We start from the raw sequence: 16,879 nt of genomic DNA on the forward strand, positions 1-16,879 counted from the left end.
CGATTGGAGTTATCTGTCCTGCAGCCTTCAAGAGCTTTCATTGAAATCTTGTTTCTTGTACCGAGAAAATATGACTCCTGTACGGGTGTTGTGGGAGCAAGCAGATTGGGAGGTGAGTTCCATTTTAGGTTGCCAAAGACCCCAGCATTCCAGACGTATGTTATCCCCATAGGTTATTGCAGCTAGAACACCCAATATCTCTACTCTGGCATTGTCAACAATCTGGACAAACATATGTTCAAGCTTGACTCCACTAGCCTCGAAGCTGACTTTGTCGAGTTTGACACATAGTGATTCTTCAAACTCTTGTCAGGATGGTCGAACTCCCAAAGTTTGCACGTTTCCTTATGGCACTTGATCAGCGTAGTAGTAATAGTCCACTCATATGGAACTGGAAAATTGCTCAGCGGAGCACTACTCTCCCTCTGAACTTACTCGGGACTTCCAAAGTTTTCGGTTAAGAGAAGGTCCAAATCTCTGACTGTGTCGCTACTCCTAGCTGTGAATCGAGCCAAGGCATCGTTGGACTCTCCATCAAGTATCCCGCAGCCATTAAATACAACTACTTGGTGATTCAACGAGTTCAATATGGTGAGGTAGTATCTTACTTTTCGAAGTGTTTAATACTTCAACACGTCTGAGCCGCCCCTTTTGAAGCCAGTGAAGCATTGGAAATTTTAACAGTGTCTTCAGACCAGGCTGAACATGGACGTCCACAGGATGCCATAGTGTCTCACTGTCATATAGTTAGGTTGCCTTTCAATCTCCTTCTCATCCAGCAACACTGCACCAATATGACGCATCTCCAACTAAATGGAGGTTGCTTGACGGACGACATATTGGGTAGTATAGTCGCAACAATGCCGCGCTTGGTTGATTTGACGTATTTTGATGGTGCTGGGCATAACGGACATCGTTTCTCTGTCAACACATTGTTATGTGCCAGTCCAACACGAAGAGGGTTTAATACTGCAAGTTCAATAGTAATGAGCATGGATTTGTTGACCTTCTCGGGAGAGATTACTGAAGGGCTGGCCAGATCAGACCACTCAAGCTCTGAGCAAGCCAAACGATTCTACAAGACTTTTAAGGGCGTCCTCGAGTTTTTTCGTCTTGGAACTTGCTGTTACTTTACACAGGAACCAGACGAATAAGAAATCTCCATAGAAATGAAAATATAGCAAATCATATTTAATAAACGATAACATAGAATGCAATGTAGAACAAAAGCTCTCTTGTTTGTGTTTTGAGTTTCAGTATGAGTGAAGGGGGGTAGTAACAAAAAGTCCACAACAGAATGTATGAAGGGGGAAGTAACTCAAAGTCCACAACAGAATGTATAACGTTCTTGACTTGCTTTGAGAGTTCTGGCCCAAAACAGCAATGCAAGTTCAACCATGCGTTTTGAAATCAACTTCCAAATGTTTATGATACTAACTTGCAATATGTACAAAAATATCCATTGCGTCTGTGCGAGGATGCTAGACAACCAACTAATTACTTCCACTACCACAACCGCAAGACTTTTAATCTTCAGTTCTAGGTTTAGGTGGACGCTTGTATCTTCCAACATTGGCATTCCTTTGTTCAACTTTACCTATTACCATAGTAGGATTATACATAAGTAATTCAGATAAAGAAATAGAAGTGAAAACAAATGAGATCGACATACGTTTTCGGGCATCTTTCTTGAGCTCATGTTTATGCATTTTGCGTTTGGCGTGTAAAACTGGTTCCGTTACAGCCTGCGAAAAAGGACGTAGAAGGTGAAGGTAAGCTCATGCGGTGAGCGTCCTTGATCGTCTTTATCCACACCACACATACCTCAATCTTTCGTTTAGTCTTTCGTTCACGACGGATATCTGCAATCTCGGCGTGAACCAAGTTGAAGATTTGCAAGTATGCCGATGCTCCAACTCGTTTCTGCAACATTTCTAGAACTTCCGTTCCTAGGATCTTGAGATCTAGATGGACGAAATGGAAAGTGTTTAGTTCTTATCGAGGAGATATAGTCCTTTTTTCGAGTTGATTTTTCTCACCTGCAGCATCATGCTCAACAGCATCATCATTGATTGCTCGATATACAGTCGTAACGATAGGTCGTAGTAGAGTCAATAGCCTTTCTGGAGAGACAAAGGCTGACACAGCTGCGAACCACTTGTATGTGTTGTTGACCTGTATCGGAAAAACAACGTGTAAGAGAATTTCTGCCAAAAAAGAAACATCACGAAATCGGCAATAATACTCACAGCGAGATAATGTTTCCGCTGCCTTGCTCCATTACTCAATCCACACATCTTGACACACAACCCATCAAGAGTCAACACATCCTCATCAACCATAGTATCACCATAACTAGCTTCCAAGTGCTTGGCAATAAAGACCAAGTTTTTGACTGCCTGATGACCCATTTCAGGAGTCAAGCTAGCACTAGCCAGTTGTCCACACAACGATACAGTTAATGAACGTATGACACCATCTTTTCGTAGATATGGATGTGGTGATTTGGTCTTGACGACGACAAGTGTAGGATCTACTTGTGAAAACATCGATCCAAGTAGTCGAGCCGAGAGACCTCGTACCCATAAATGTGGATGTAAGAGTAACTGGCCCACACATTCCCATACTTTAGGCTGTGTATATCCGATTTCGGGAAACACTTCAAAAGCTTTTGATAGCGTGTTTAGCGGAAAGTATGCGTGATTCCATGGCATGGTGTCTGCAGTCTCCTGACTAGGCTCTATATGAATCCGTTCTACAGCCTGGTCTAAGAATGATTGGATATGCGGGATGACATCCGGCAACCATCTCCTCGATTTTTCTTTGACAGCTTCAATCAACAATCCATATGCTTGAATAGCAGTACGTAGCAGCTGCTCATTCTCGGGATCCGACAGCCACAGACTCAATAACCTAACTACCCGATCTGAATCTAGAGCCACAATACGCACAAATAGAGCCTTGATAAGTTCACCAGCCATGCGGCGACACTTGTTGCTACTATCATTCACCATCATGACTACCAACGACAGGAAGAAGGTTTCACCAAACTCAATGATATTCTCGTTGCTCATTTTCAAGATGAGACCATGAAGCATCTCGAGGACTGCTTCACGACCTGATTCATGCTCATATTTAAGATTATTTACAAGCGAGATAATGTTTCGTTGTAGTCGTTTCGGTCCGTGAGGATAATCTAGGAGATACGGCATGTATACCATCCGTGCTAGTTCTCGAGTCTGATTACTCTGTGATGTTACCAGTGCTGTTGCTATGATATCCATCAGGTCATATACTTCAGTAGCTACAACCTTGCGAGCCAAGATTGCTCGAGCCAGTGCAAAACCCGTAGACTGTCTCATCGTGTTTTCAATATCGACACGGATGAGAGACAAGAGAGCCAATAATTGTGTGTTTGATACATTAATGGTTGGGAAGTCTCGAATGATTATAGTCAAAAATCGTAACGAGTTTTGTACGATCTCGGAGTCCGTTGATGGCATTTTACTAACTATTTCAAAGACACGCTTCACAATGATGGGAAGCATGTCAGTGAATTGAGGCGGTGGATGCTGACATAGTAATGACAAGATCCGTATAGCTAGTGATGCGATTTCCGTGTTTTCAGAGTACGTGCATTTGCCTAAGACTGGCACGAGATCATTCATGAGCGGTGCATGTGTTGGATCCGTTAATCGGATACTTTGGCGTTTGGTACCCGATAGCAACAGATTAAGTCCAAATTCAACCAATACATGAGAGTTTTCAGATAATCTAGTTATGGCTTGACTCATATCCTTGGCAGCATGTTCATCTACTATACCTAAATGTTTCTTGACTCCGACTGCCTCAGTCAATCTCAGATTCTCTTCAATAAGAGATTTTAGGATACCTAATACATTTACGGGACTAAATGAGGTATTGGTGGTAAGACCACCACTAACTCTTTTCAAGATTTCCACAATCTTGTTTTTAATGTTTATAGAAGACACATCCAATAGCAATTCCTTTATCGGTGATAGTAAATCTTGCATGGCAGATGGTCCCATATTTGATGCAATCAATTCAAAAGAATGGAAACTCTTTGTGTTTTTAGTTTCTCTCATCTTTGTCTTGAATTCTTCGGCGTCACGTTCTTCGCTGGTTGATCCAAATATATCGTCAATCAAGATCCTAACTATTTGGGCTATACTGGCGTTGAGTGCTTCAGGTTTCAGTGTCGTCATTATAGCAGTCAATATATAATGCACGGTATATCCAAGCACGTGTAGCTGATAACCACGTAACAATGCATCCTTCAGATGTGTCAATAGAGCAGGCAAATACGATGGTCCAATCAACAATAAGATCTTGTTTATAGCATCTCGTGTCTGATCTCGCAGCTCGTTGACTCGACTACGTAACAATGCAGACAACCGAACCAAAAGTCGATGAATCTGTAATTCGCGACTGATTGCTGGCAAGAAGAGAGCTAGATTGGCTATACCTACAGCTATAGGAACCCGAAGATTGGTATATTTCTTTTCATCCTGCTTCGTCAGCAGAGATCCCAGTTCTGGCAACAAGACTCTTGTTACAGTGCTGTGGATCTTGTCCATTAACTTTTGCTTCTCTTCTTCGTCTCCTGCAGTTGTATCGGCGATGGGATCATCTAATACCATGTCTTCCACTACATCATCGTCAATCACTATAGGTGCTCCTTCTGCTACATCCATATCAGCATTTTCGGTGTCTGGATTATCGGCCTTGGCATCTTCAGTGACTCTCGGATCAACATCAACGTCCATTGACCCATTTATTACACCTGCATCTTCAACTGCAGCTATAGCATCTGCTTCAGCGACCTTGACATCAAGACTAACTTCATGATGCGTAAGATCAAAGTGGAAACTATCCAAAATCCTGACAACGGTTCGAATATATATAGCCTCTCCAGCCGGCTTCGTCTTCACAAGCGTTAGGCATTTCCTGAGCAATCCATAATACGGCCCCCATTTCAACGACTTCGTCAAACTACCAATACATACAACAGCCTCTTGTGCTAAATTCGGATCATACCTCTCCTTTTCATTATGGACGTACTGGAAGAGCAATGGTATAAAGATTTCCGATAGTGTAGAGCTACGTATAGTTCCAGTAGCACCATATTCAGCTAGCTTGCGCAGTGCTCGTGTACGACGATGTAATTGCAAGTGGAAGACATTATTAAAGAAATCGGATTCGTCGTCACCACCAGCCAAGAGTGGATTCAATTCAGCGAATATAGGGAGATGAGACATTTGTTTGACTACGATTCCTAATAATGTAGTCATGGCATGACGTACGAATTCTACTGGATTACTAACTCCACGTCGGATGCCTGGATATACTATTTGTAGCACTAGTACCTCTAGTTCTGGGCGTAGTAGAGAACTATCATCTTCAGATCGGGCAGTAGCATGCTCGATAAAGTTGGTGAGTGCATGTTCAGCTGCTGATCGTACCGAGAATTCCGCTGGATCTTCAGCACATCGTAACATGTTATGTAATATCGGAATCCACTGTAATGGTTGCAAGGCCCTTAGCACTGTCCTGTCGGTAATACGTTGCAAAGCACCAAATTTACGTCCGAAATCAGGCTCATCTAGTATACGTTTCGACCACGTATTCAAATCAACCAAGATGGCAACCGTGGATTCAAGACTGGCATCGACTCTAGCCAAGTCTTCGAACACTCGACATAACTGTTCACGACTTGTTCGTTGATACAACTGATAAAACAGTCGTGACAGTATCTCATATGTCGGCCTGTTACTACTTATACCATCAGCAAAGAGAATGGGTATGTAGCTTTGCACCACTCGCAAGATATCAATTTTACGGTCTTCTGGTACGGCTTTATCGGATTTTCGTAAGAATGGGATTACGATATCAACCAATTTACGACCTTCAACTGGACTATTCAGTTTCGATGATAGACGTCCCAGACTGGATATAATTCGAGATATGAGATTATTTGATGTCAATTTCAGTCCACCTTGTCCATCATCTAGTACTCGTTCAACAATCATTCCGAGATTCGTAAGGAAGAGCGATGCGTGTGGTAGAATCACCATTTCAATCATACTGCTACTACTACTATCGTCTTCGATTTCTTCATCAAGCCGTTGAATGTTCTCAACAAGACTCAATACAGACGATACGGCAGATTCTTTGACACCTTTGGCAGCAAGTATCTTGAATATCTGAGGCACAATCTCCGCCGACAGATTCACCAAATACGGTGCGTAATTCCTATTTTGTGACCACGCTATACACAAATCCATGAGAGCAGATGGGCCATAACTCAATTCAATATGAAAGAGTTCTAGGCGTGGCTCTAATACGATACTAAATAGAGACGGCATGAATTCATCAAAATTGAAGTCAAAGTGGAAGTTAAATATTTGAGATAATCGACGAATGGCTTGTTGGCGGATGGTTCGGAGACGGGATTCTACTTGTTTACTATCGTCTTCCATGGCTCGGGATTTACTACTCATGGCTGCCATTTTTAAGATGATGGTCATGACGTTGGGTAATATTGGGATAACAAGACTTCCAAGGATGCGGATAAAGTCTTCTAATACAGCTAGGAAGCCTCCACTTCGAGCGATGAATTGCTGTCTAATACTATTACTGCTACTATTAGTTTCTTCATCAGTACCATCAGGATTATTTGATTCAAAATATCCAGACAAGAGTCCAAAAAAGAATCTCAAATCACCCTCCGACAGTGTAGCAATAAACGTCAATATAGCCACTCGATGCGACTTCATCTTTGAAAAGCTTTTGCCACTTCTCGCCAACAGTTTCCCGTACAAGATTCGTAGAAGCACTATACACGCAGTCTGACGATCTTGTGGATCTATACTGTCGAGTTCCAAAACACTCCAATTCGTCATGACGTCTCTAAACTTGGAGTCATCCGTCATGTCTCGCAGTTGACTCAAGTATCTAATTATTCCAGGCTGTTTCCATCCTGCTATACAATCTAGTGCTGCTCGTTGCAGTTTGGGATCATCTTTGAGGAGCAAGTGTAAGCATACTTGATGTACTTGTTCAAACATGTCTGCCTTTTCTGGGTGTCGGAATTTGGCAAAGACGGAGAGGTACTCGATTACGAAGGTTGCTAGAGTACGTCTTGACATACGTTGCCGTCTAGACTCTACCAAGACTGGAGTAGCAACAGCATCCGCGTCCGTGTCTGTTGATTCATCAACTCCTTCTCCATCGTCATGTTTAACGAGTTCGAGAAACAGCGGAACAACAAATTGCGACCTCTGTTCGACTATGCCACATAATGGTACAAGGGTTTTGATCAACCATTTGTAGTTTATCGCTGGATCAACAGATCTAGATGACTTTGTTGTTGCCTAGGAGGTTATGCTTTTAGGTGACATACAAAGGGCAAAATAGGTGAGAAGGGAAAACGCTATACCTCAACAAGCAGTTTATCCAAATCTGATGACGGATCAACAACAATAGCAGCATTATCTTCGCTCATTTGTTTGAAATCAGACCAATGTGGATCATGAATTACCCATTCAATTCCATCATTGCGTATTTGAAACTTTGGCTTTGAATCCATGTCAGAAGTTGAAGCCGATACCACTAAAACACCGCAAGTTGTAAGACAATCTGTCATATCGATTAAACACGCCATGATTTTTTTGGCTCGCACGTTTTCTTACCTTGCCGATGCACAACTTCCAACACTGACAAAAGTATCTGACTCCCAACCTTGACATTAGCAGACACAGCCGCAGACAAACAGGTCGACACTGGCTGCCAAAGCGGACTAAATGCTACAGTCAACAATGCAATACAGTATCTCACTGCTATCTCTGTAATCAGTGGATTCCCATGTTGTGATAAACAGAGCGTTTCTACTTGTCTCAACAACATGGTCTTTTCTCGGAGAGTGTTTGGATTGTTTTCCATTTCTTCCATTTTGAGGCAGAGTTGTAGTGTTTTTGTGAGGCCTTGTAGATTATTTGTGGTGAGTTGGTCGAGGTCTGGTTCGGTGAAGAGAGTAATGTATCGTAGTGATGCGAGGCGTAGATGGTGATTTGGGTGGTTGAGGTTTATAATGTATGTGGTGAGTGCTGATGATAGTTTGCTTAGACCAAACATGGATTTACGTCTAATGTCGTGTGACAAAAAAAAACCTGTGAGCTCTTGCGATGTTAAATTTCAACCGGCTCCACTCTGACGCACCCATAACTCTTCATAAGAACACCAAATTCAGCAAGCGACAACATGGCCGTAGCATCATTATGAAGATATGGCAACGCAGTTTCCAACGTATCAGCCCATACGTCCACCAACGACTCGCAAGTCTCTGGCTTACAAACCATAGCCATAGACTCTAGATGATATCCAAGAGCTGGACATGCTGAAGTTCTTGAATCCTCATCCTGTAGTAAATGCAATAGTGTTCTGAAATGCAGAGATAAGGCTGGGATGACTACTTGAGGTTCAACAAGACATGCTAGACCTCTTGATGCCAATGTTTTACACGTCGTACCCTACACGATACAAGGAAATGTTTTGTCAGCAAAAAGAAAAGTCGAAAGACGTGGAAAAAGTCGATACTCACATCTGCACCATCATCATCCACTTGCATTTCAGTCCCATTAAGCACAGCAAGTAATCCAGACACGATACGCGCCTCTGTTATTGAACGACCATGTACTGATTTCTGGACGTGAAGTTTCAACACTGACCCTTTGCCTTGCTGAATCATATATACAATGAATGCGATAAATAGGGTTGGCGAAAGTGACCAATGTTGGTTCATATATCTATATTGAGTTAGTGTGCGTGATTGTCAGAAAGCTGAGATCGAGGAGCTACAAACAAAGAACTGGGTGAACACGTGGATGTCTTACTTTACAAGATGTGGAATAATGACAGAATCATAACATTTCCAATTAGATTGTTGTAGTAACATCCTGCACAGAGATACAACCTTTTCTGGAGTCTAATATCACAAAAATGCAATAGAAATCAGCCATCATAAACAAGTTCACGTTTCAAAGCTCATCAGTACCTCAATCGAGAAGATAGTCTGCAACAAATCTCGTCCATTCAAATTTATATCCAGCTCTGACGAAGCCGCGAGAAGTGCTCCCACACAAATCACAAATTGATCTAGAGCAGTGGACCATTCTGGTGGTGATTGACCAGTCACGTTCAGGAATTGGTAGATTCCTTTACGATCTGTAAAAAAGAGCCGAATGAAAAACGAGCTCATCACAACAACCGGAATTTACTGACATACCTGCAAAGTCACTCCCATGACTAGCAACAGTCAAGCAAGGTGATAAAACTGCTAGACATTTTGCAGTATGGATTTCACTTGATTCGCCAGATTTGAAGAGGGTTAATAGGATGGCTACCGGTTCGTTCAGGTTTTCTGTGCTGGTGTGTTCGTAGAGTTGTATGTGGAGGAGCTCAATCAGAGATACCATATTGTCTGCAAAAAAGGGGTCACGTCAGTCATGCAGACAGTCATGAGGTCACATCTCGTTCAAACAACTTACCTTCATAGAATGGTATCGTACTATCCAGCGTTGATTTATACAAGTGTTCCAAAATGGGTGATGCTCTGGAATGTAAATTATGACGGACGGACTAATCGAAAACAAAAAAGCGTCATGAAAAGATCCAAATGTTTTGCCACATCTAACCAACACTTTACACTTACTCGTATAGTCTCAAAAAGCAACTGAGCCACACCTTGCTGGAAGTATGGTGTCGTATCTGGATTCCGTATTTTGTCAATGATATAATTCAATATGGTTGTGAGACTGTCTCCACGACATTTACGTAAGAGGAAGGCAAATGCTTCTGCCATAAATCCTCGTACGTAGGATCGTTTTTCTGCGAATAATGGGTGGAAGACACTGCACAACAAAAAGACTGTGGTGAGTACGTGAAATGGGGTTTGAACTCTGCTTTCAAATAATGCGCGTACTCGAATGTATGTATAATGTCTTGAATCAAGAGAGGAGTCAAGTACTTGAAGAGATGCGATATGGTGCTGAATGTCCACTGTACGAGGAGGATAAAAAGCATGAAGTTGGCTAAGCAAATATGTCAACACAATTAAGATTTGTTGTTCTTGTTGGTTACCTCGTATAATAGAGCTTCACCACCATCAGCTACCAGTTTTGAGAGACAAGCACATATACGATCAAAGTCAGAATACAATTCTTCTTGTAAGTCCTGTACAAAGGCAGTGAGCAACCTAGAATAAGAATATGAAATGAGCGGGAATAAGGGTTGATAAAGCTTTCGAAATTAGAAGCTCTGTTTCGGCCGTCCGAAGAGTTTCTTTTCTCCTCCCTGCGATCACCCGGCACTTACTCGAGCAGAGGGTGATACGCCATGGAGTCCTTGACAGCAATACTCTCTAGCAGGACATCTAGGATGCGATCCTTGTGGTATAGCTGTAGGGAGATTGTAGGACATAGTGGTTTGACCTGTCTTGCAAATGCCGTGTAGTGACGAGTCCGATTCAGCAAATGCCATTTTTGGAGAGTGAGGATAAAGTGGGATTCATCGTCCTGGAGTGGAATTGGTGGTTAATGTAGGTGATCAAATGTGTGTTCTGAATTTTGATGGAGCTTCTTAACAGTGACACTCACGTCAGGCTCTTGTAAGCGTTGGCGTATAGATTTGAAGCCGACATTGAGCTTTATGGATTCGACGTGTTCGCGGAAGGACCGAAACTATTCGCAACAAATAGTCGAGATTAGTTTTTTTTTTCAACATTTGACCAAAAGGAGAATTCACAATAGATCGCTTCAATTGAAGCCGGTTGATATACGAGTTCTGATAAGATGTAAGTTACCTTGAATCTATTCTTGCCTTCTCCCTTATTGAGCTGCTTCGACATTGCTTGCTGTTGGTTGTTGGGTCTCGTCAAAAAGTTGTAAGAAAGTGACTACTTAAAGCTCACTAGTTTATTTTATTTCCTTACTAGACTCGAAATAGGCATCTTGATTACCATCAATTTGGGTCGCTTATACCGTAATTAAGCTCGCATTTGGTTCGAAATTCACGTCGTAAGCTTCAACATCAAACGTGTGCAGCTCAACTATATTCGCACCAACAACAGCCTGAATATTACACACATCACCACACCACACATACATTTGGATTCAACATCCAAATACATTCATCCCATCCTTAAATTATAATGTCACAAATCGAACAAATGGCCGAACAATGGCAAAAACGTGTCAAGAAGGGAATAGATGGAAATCAACATAAACGCCCTTATGGAAGAACGAAAAAGGTATTCAATCGCCATCATGTCCTTACGTGGCAAGGGCCACGCGCTTTACTGTTTTGTTGTCGTCATGACTTCTTTCGGCCACCTCAGTCGCCAGTGTATTAAAGCACCTTACTCGTCTAGATTCGAACCATTGGTTGGAATGCCGATGGAAGGAAAATTGCATCGGGATCAACGGACGCGTATGTCAGAGTATACAATCTTGCAACTGACTCGGTAAGCTCAACAAGAACAAAAACGGATTCGCCAGGAACGCCTGATCTTAGCTTTCGCAAGTTCTTTTCAAACAATACGCAACGATCAACTCAACCTTCTCCCTCCTATGTAGAATGGAGAAAGTCCTCTAGAATTACGAGGTCATACTGGTGATATCGATCAAATAACATGGCATCCTTCTCAGCCTGAGCTCATTGCGTCAACGGGAAATGACAAGACTGTTAGATTATGGGATACCAGAAGTAAAACGAACTCGTCCGGGATTTTCCATGAAAGCTTTTTTGGTTAGCTTAACCTGACCTCTCGTAGAATCAGGCACAGCTCAAGTAATTGAAACAAAAGCTGGCAATATCAACATGGCGTGGCATCCAGATGGCGTTATTCTAGGTGTTGGTGATCAGGTAACAATTCATTTTTGTCATATGTGTCGCATCGACCAAAAAAATTAGAACAACACGGACTTATGCATCAGCATTGTTTTAGAACGATACAATCAACTTCATTGACATACGAGGAGGCAGCGGCTCGGAAGGTGCAAAAATCGTTAGAAAACTAGAACGGGATGGAGAGGTGCGTGTATGTACACGCGCGGTGACTTGTCACTCTGTTGATGATTTGGGTTTGCAAAAATTTAGGTCTTGCTCACATATATTTTCCCTTTTCAGACAAATGAATTCTCATGGAATTATGCTGGAAACTTGTTATATATTGCGAAGGGAGCTGATTTGCGAGGTATGTTGTTGAACCTTTTATGTCCTTCAGGGCTATTTTTTGGTAGTTCTCACCCCCTTTCTTTTATCGAACGCAAATGCTCAAACAGGAAGTGTCGAGATACTACCATACCCATTATTGAATACAGCAGAAACAGTAGAAGCACACACAGCCAGTTGTTATTGTATTGATTTTGATCCACGAGGAAGATATTGGGCTACTGGTAGTGCTGATTCAGTTATTGGATTATGGGACCTTGAAGAGTCGATTTGTGTGAGGACTTTTGCAAAGGGAGAGTAAGTTGGAGTAGTTTGTTGTTGTTCAGCATTCGACGAATGATAGTGTCTCCTTGTAGCACCTTTTTTTTGTGTTTGCGTTTAGATTTGAAGGACCAGGAAGAACCTCGCTGACCAATCCAATCGTATATAGTGAGCCGATACAGTCACTCGGATTTTCTCATGATGGTGAATTACTGGCTGTTGGAAGTCCTGACAAGCCTGTTTATATTGTAAGCCACAAGAAACGCCAAAAAGAATTCCGTTCACAATCACGATTGGACGCGACAATCCTTCCGAATATTTCCTCTCATCCAATTGTACTTTTATGAAATAGATACATGCAGACAGTGGTCAATATGTGGGCAGTATTGATACATTTGGAGGAACCACAAATACTGTTGCATGGCATCCAACCAAACATACACTAGCATATGCTGCAGTCAAAACTGAAGGGAATATACACTTGCTAAGTATACCCTCCTCTACATAAAGTTGGGAACTTTCGAAGTTTGCTTTGTACAGAAAAAAATGTATGGCTAAAACGTATAATTAAATAGAACTTTGCATCTTTGTATAACACAATCAGGTGGTGTTTTGGTTTGTTTTGACCCAAGTATTCTTCTAGGCAAAGCAACAAAAAATGCATTTCGATTCCATCAAATACGATAAAACGTGAGTGGTGAAGACTTACAAGTCTATTTCGTTTCTTCAGTAGAACTTCAAACAAGCCTTTCAATGGCTATGTGCTCGTGTTGCTTTGACTGGGAATAATCAGGAAGTTGGCTAGAAAGTCGTAAGCTCCAACATCAAATGTGTGTTGAAAGTTGGCTCACCAAGTACATTCGATTTAGCAAAACGTTCCAATTAGTCAAGTAGTAACCACACAATTTTGGATTCTACACAACCATCATCTGTCTTTGACGATAATGGCTCAAATCAAACACCAGTGGCAAATGAGGAGAGTGCCATTGATGGAGGCCAATATGTTTCTTTGGAAGAAAGAAAAGGGTTATTCAAAGCTGGATATCGACATTTTCATTTACAATTTGGTATGCTTTCTGTATCGGGTGAGTTGATTAATGGGTTAAGGCTACCACAAGACACATTGAACTCAATACCGTTCTTGTTCTATAATTTATTAGCTATAGATGGTGGCATAGAGAGATGAGGTCTACAGATCTTTTTGATTGAATATTAAGGCAACTTTCTCAACCTGAACCCGTGGCATCAACTGGGAATGACCAGTTGGTTCATGGGATCCTAGAAGTAAAGTCTGCTCTGGCAGGACCTTTCCAATGTGAGTTTTTTTGTGGTGTGGCGCATACGGAACAGAATTTAACGGAAATTGTTACCTGACCACCAACATCCAGAACAAACATTTCTGATACCATTTTGAATAACCAGCTTTTGTGTCAATTACACAGCGGCACTTGTGTGTACGAGAGGGAAAGCTAGCGAGAAACATAATGGTCGATACAATGCACTTACAACGCCACCGTCGTTAGATTGATACGATCATTTTTGTTGAAAAACTGGGCCACAATACCGGTTCAATCCCCTTGCAACCGATGAGTGCTGATAGTGGTTAATATGTTGAGAGTGCTTCTAAATTTTGGAAGGATTACGTGGCATTCAGCCAAGTAGACATTGGCATGCCACCAAGAATGATGGGCATATACACTAGCTCACTATACCCTCCTCTGCATGAAATGTCGAAACGTGGCGCGTTTGCTTTGTACAGTAACAAACAGTGATGTATGAGAGTAAAATTGTAATTAAATAGAATTTTGGACCTTTATATTACAAAATATGAGTTTTATTGAGTTGTGAGGTGCTTGTTTGGAGCCAGACATGCTTCTAAAAGAGGACCGAAGAAAGGTTACGATATATCTCTGAGCAAGGAATCTGGTCGACTAGTGGACCAGGAACAAGACACGAGACGCGAGACATACCTCTAAACTCTGGCATAACATCATAAACAATCCCAGCCTCCTTCAATTTCGCCTCCCCGACCGTCTGGGATATGAAATTAGGAGGTTCACTAGCGCCAATAACGACCCTCCGTATCCTCGCCTTTATAATCAGATCAGCACATGGCATCTTTCCGGATAGACGTTCGCCACATGGTTCCATTGTGCTGTATATAGTTGCACCGGTGGTTGATGGGGAAGGAAGAGATTCGGCAGCTAGGGTGTCACTGGTTGTGTTGGCGAGTAGTTTCAAGAAGCAGCATTCCTCGGCATGAGTGTTTCCAGGCAGTTCACGAGAGTGGGCATGTATGATAGTGGTGTTGTCGTCTGAGACTAGGATTGCGCCGACGTTGAAAGCACCGACCGAGGGGATGCATTTGTGGGCTTGGATGATTGCGAGGTTCATGTAGTGTTTGTCTAGTCCTGAGTAGAGACGAGGAGGAGATCAGATTGATTTGTATATCAAATACGACAAGATGTGACGGTAAGCAGTTAATCATTCGCACCATTGTCTGCCATAATGTGTCAAAATGTTTGGTTTTCGAGTATGAGCTTTGTGATGGCTAGAGAGGAAGAGGACGTGTTTTATACGTGTCAATCTACGTGATTTGAGGCGCGTAATATAGAAGAATCAAGCTCTCGTACCAGAATTCCTTGTTTATAAAGCTTACTCCTGTTTGGTCACTTTCAACATTCAGAAGAAACAACGACACAATCACAACTGGTATTTATTTAACGATTACCACATATACCGCACGTAGATAGGCAGGAATACACAATATGAGCCAGCAAGCTCCGTCGTCACGAGAAGGCACGCCCATCAAGAAACCAAAGGGCAAACGCAAGGCAGACAGCAACGAACCGTCCATACAACAAAAACCACCAAAGAAACCTAGGGCTAAACCAAAACCAAAACCACCTGCATCCAATCCTATAGACTCTCGCGACCCATCTCCTGCACCACTACTCGACAGCAACGATTTGGACGACCTGGATTTGACCGATGCCGATGATGTCGTCGTAAACAATAACAGAGGAGGCCAAGTCACTTCTGGTGACGAAGGAATGTCTACTGAGGCTGAAGGAGGTGCCGATGATAAGGATGCAGGAGCTGATGATTGGGATGATGAGGATGGTGATGATGATGCTTTTGGAATCATGTTGAGGGATCCGGATCCATTGGCTATGAGGTATGCTATCGTCCTGTTATCGGCCGATTTTCTTTGAGTCGCCTTATGTTTGAGAAAAAGCTTGGATCTTTGTTGGTGGACCAAAAAAACGCAACCCTACGTGATAGTGAGCTCGTCTCACATATTTCTTCTCTTTACGTATAGTGCTATAATGGCTAGACTATCTCCCGATCAAATGTCACGATACGAACACTTTCGTCGCTCAAAACTTCCAAAGAATCATGTCAACAAGGTATTGTAAATTGGTTGAAATCAGACCATCCGTCTTTTTTATTGTTTTTTTTCGCTCACTCAAAATACCACCACCACTAGGTCATCCAAAACGTCCTCTCCCAAAAACCACCACCAAGTGCCAGCTTTGTAGTCCAATCGGCCGGTAAACTATTCGTAGGCGACATGACGGAACGTGCTCTCACCGTACAAGCTGAAATGGGTGACATTGGAGCTCTGCAACCAAAGCATTTACGTGAAGCTTATCGTCGCTATCGCAAAGGGCCTACTTCTTATGCTTCGACGTCTACTTCGCTATTCAAAAAGGATAAAAATCACTTGTAATGTATAAAGGCCTCTATTCTTGATGAAACACAACACAACCCGCAGTCTCTTTTGTACAATGCTATCTTTGTAGAGTATATATGAACATTCTTGCTAAGCTCTTCGACAGTTGTTTGGCGAAAGCGATCATGAAGGCAGTCTTAGTTATTTGCTGTTACTTGCACCACTAGATGATGGGAATGATGGTCCTGTCTAACGACAGGTGAGGCTCCAACTGACACACTAACATAAGCAGATGGCAAATCCAGCCAGTTTTCAATTGTATACAATCGTGTGTGATCCTTTGAATCGCTATGAAACTCGGTGATGTTCAATTTTGTAACTCGATTAACGATACACCGATGATGATGGCAAAGAGTAAAATCGATGATTCATAAGTCCTGTGTATAGCATAATTTTTTTGTTGGTCGTTTGAAAATTATTTCTTAGGCACAAAGAAAATGAACTTACCACAGAGAGTTTGCTCTTCCTTGATTTTGATAGGTCGCGGCTTAAAGAAGCCATGAGTTTCGTCTACTTTTGGGAGACTGCCTTCAGTTCAGAGTGTGGAAAAGCCATCAAATTCCCCTTCCACCAGGCCCAGTCTCCATAACAGCAATATTCAAACACCTTCTAGTTATAAACCTAGTTAGTCGA

At 42.2% G+C, this 16,879-nt stretch overlaps 4 protein-coding genes across 4 annotated transcripts; 2 read left to right on the forward strand and 2 right to left on the reverse strand.

Annotated features, from left to right (window-relative positions):
• Positions 1–1,526: 1,526 nt before the first annotated feature.
• SmJEL517_g03788 (uncharacterized protein) lies at positions 1,527–10,924 on the reverse strand (the record flags this gene model as incomplete). Its single annotated transcript, XM_031169716.1, has 19 exons — positions 1,527–1,597; positions 1,673–1,745; positions 1,825–1,964; positions 2,040–2,175; positions 2,250–7,394; positions 7,460–7,632; positions 7,713–8,164; positions 8,239–8,549; positions 8,621–8,825; positions 8,913–9,004; positions 9,074–9,243; positions 9,305–9,499; positions 9,567–9,657; positions 9,731–9,929; positions 10,001–10,077; positions 10,159–10,273; positions 10,393–10,592; positions 10,674–10,757; positions 10,880–10,924. 19 exons carry the CDS (start codon positions 10,922–10,924, stop codon positions 1,527–1,529), a joined length of 7,974 nt encoding a protein of 2,657 aa, XP_031024359.1.
• Positions 10,925–11,227: 303 nt separating this feature from the next.
• Positions 11,228–13,018, forward strand: SmJEL517_g03789 (uncharacterized protein; the record flags this gene model as incomplete). The annotated part of the gene is made up of 9 exons (XM_031169717.1): positions 11,228–11,326; positions 11,447–11,539; positions 11,652–11,781; positions 11,849–11,940; positions 12,023–12,109; positions 12,205–12,271; positions 12,360–12,546; positions 12,632–12,758; positions 12,863–13,018. 9 exons carry the CDS (start codon positions 11,228–11,230, stop codon positions 13,016–13,018), a joined length of 1,038 nt encoding a protein of 345 aa, XP_031024358.1.
• A 1,326-nt stretch (positions 13,019–14,344) lies between these two features.
• On the reverse strand, positions 14,345–15,017 carry SmJEL517_g03790 (uncharacterized protein; the record flags this gene model as incomplete). Its single annotated transcript, XM_031169718.1, has 3 exons — positions 14,345–14,385; positions 14,481–14,921; positions 15,005–15,017. 3 exons carry the CDS (start codon positions 15,015–15,017, stop codon positions 14,345–14,347), a joined length of 495 nt encoding a protein of 164 aa, XP_031024306.1.
• Positions 15,018–15,278: 261 nt separating this feature from the next.
• On the forward strand, positions 15,279–16,243 carry SmJEL517_g03791 (uncharacterized protein; the record flags this gene model as incomplete). The annotated part of the gene is made up of 3 exons (XM_031169719.1): positions 15,279–15,688; positions 15,833–15,920; positions 16,001–16,243. The coding sequence occupies 3 exons, from the start codon at positions 15,279–15,281 to the stop codon at positions 16,241–16,243; spliced, it is 741 nt and encodes a 246-aa protein (XP_031024307.1).
• Between the last annotated feature and the right edge of the window lie 636 nt (positions 16,244–16,879).

This window comes from Synchytrium microbalum (assembly GCF_006535985.1).
Source record: "Synchytrium microbalum strain JEL517 chromosome Unknown SmJEL517_scf0021, whole genome shotgun sequence".
Taxonomy (NCBI): Eukaryota; Fungi; Chytridiomycota; class Chytridiomycetes; order Synchytriales; family Synchytriaceae; genus Synchytrium; species Synchytrium microbalum.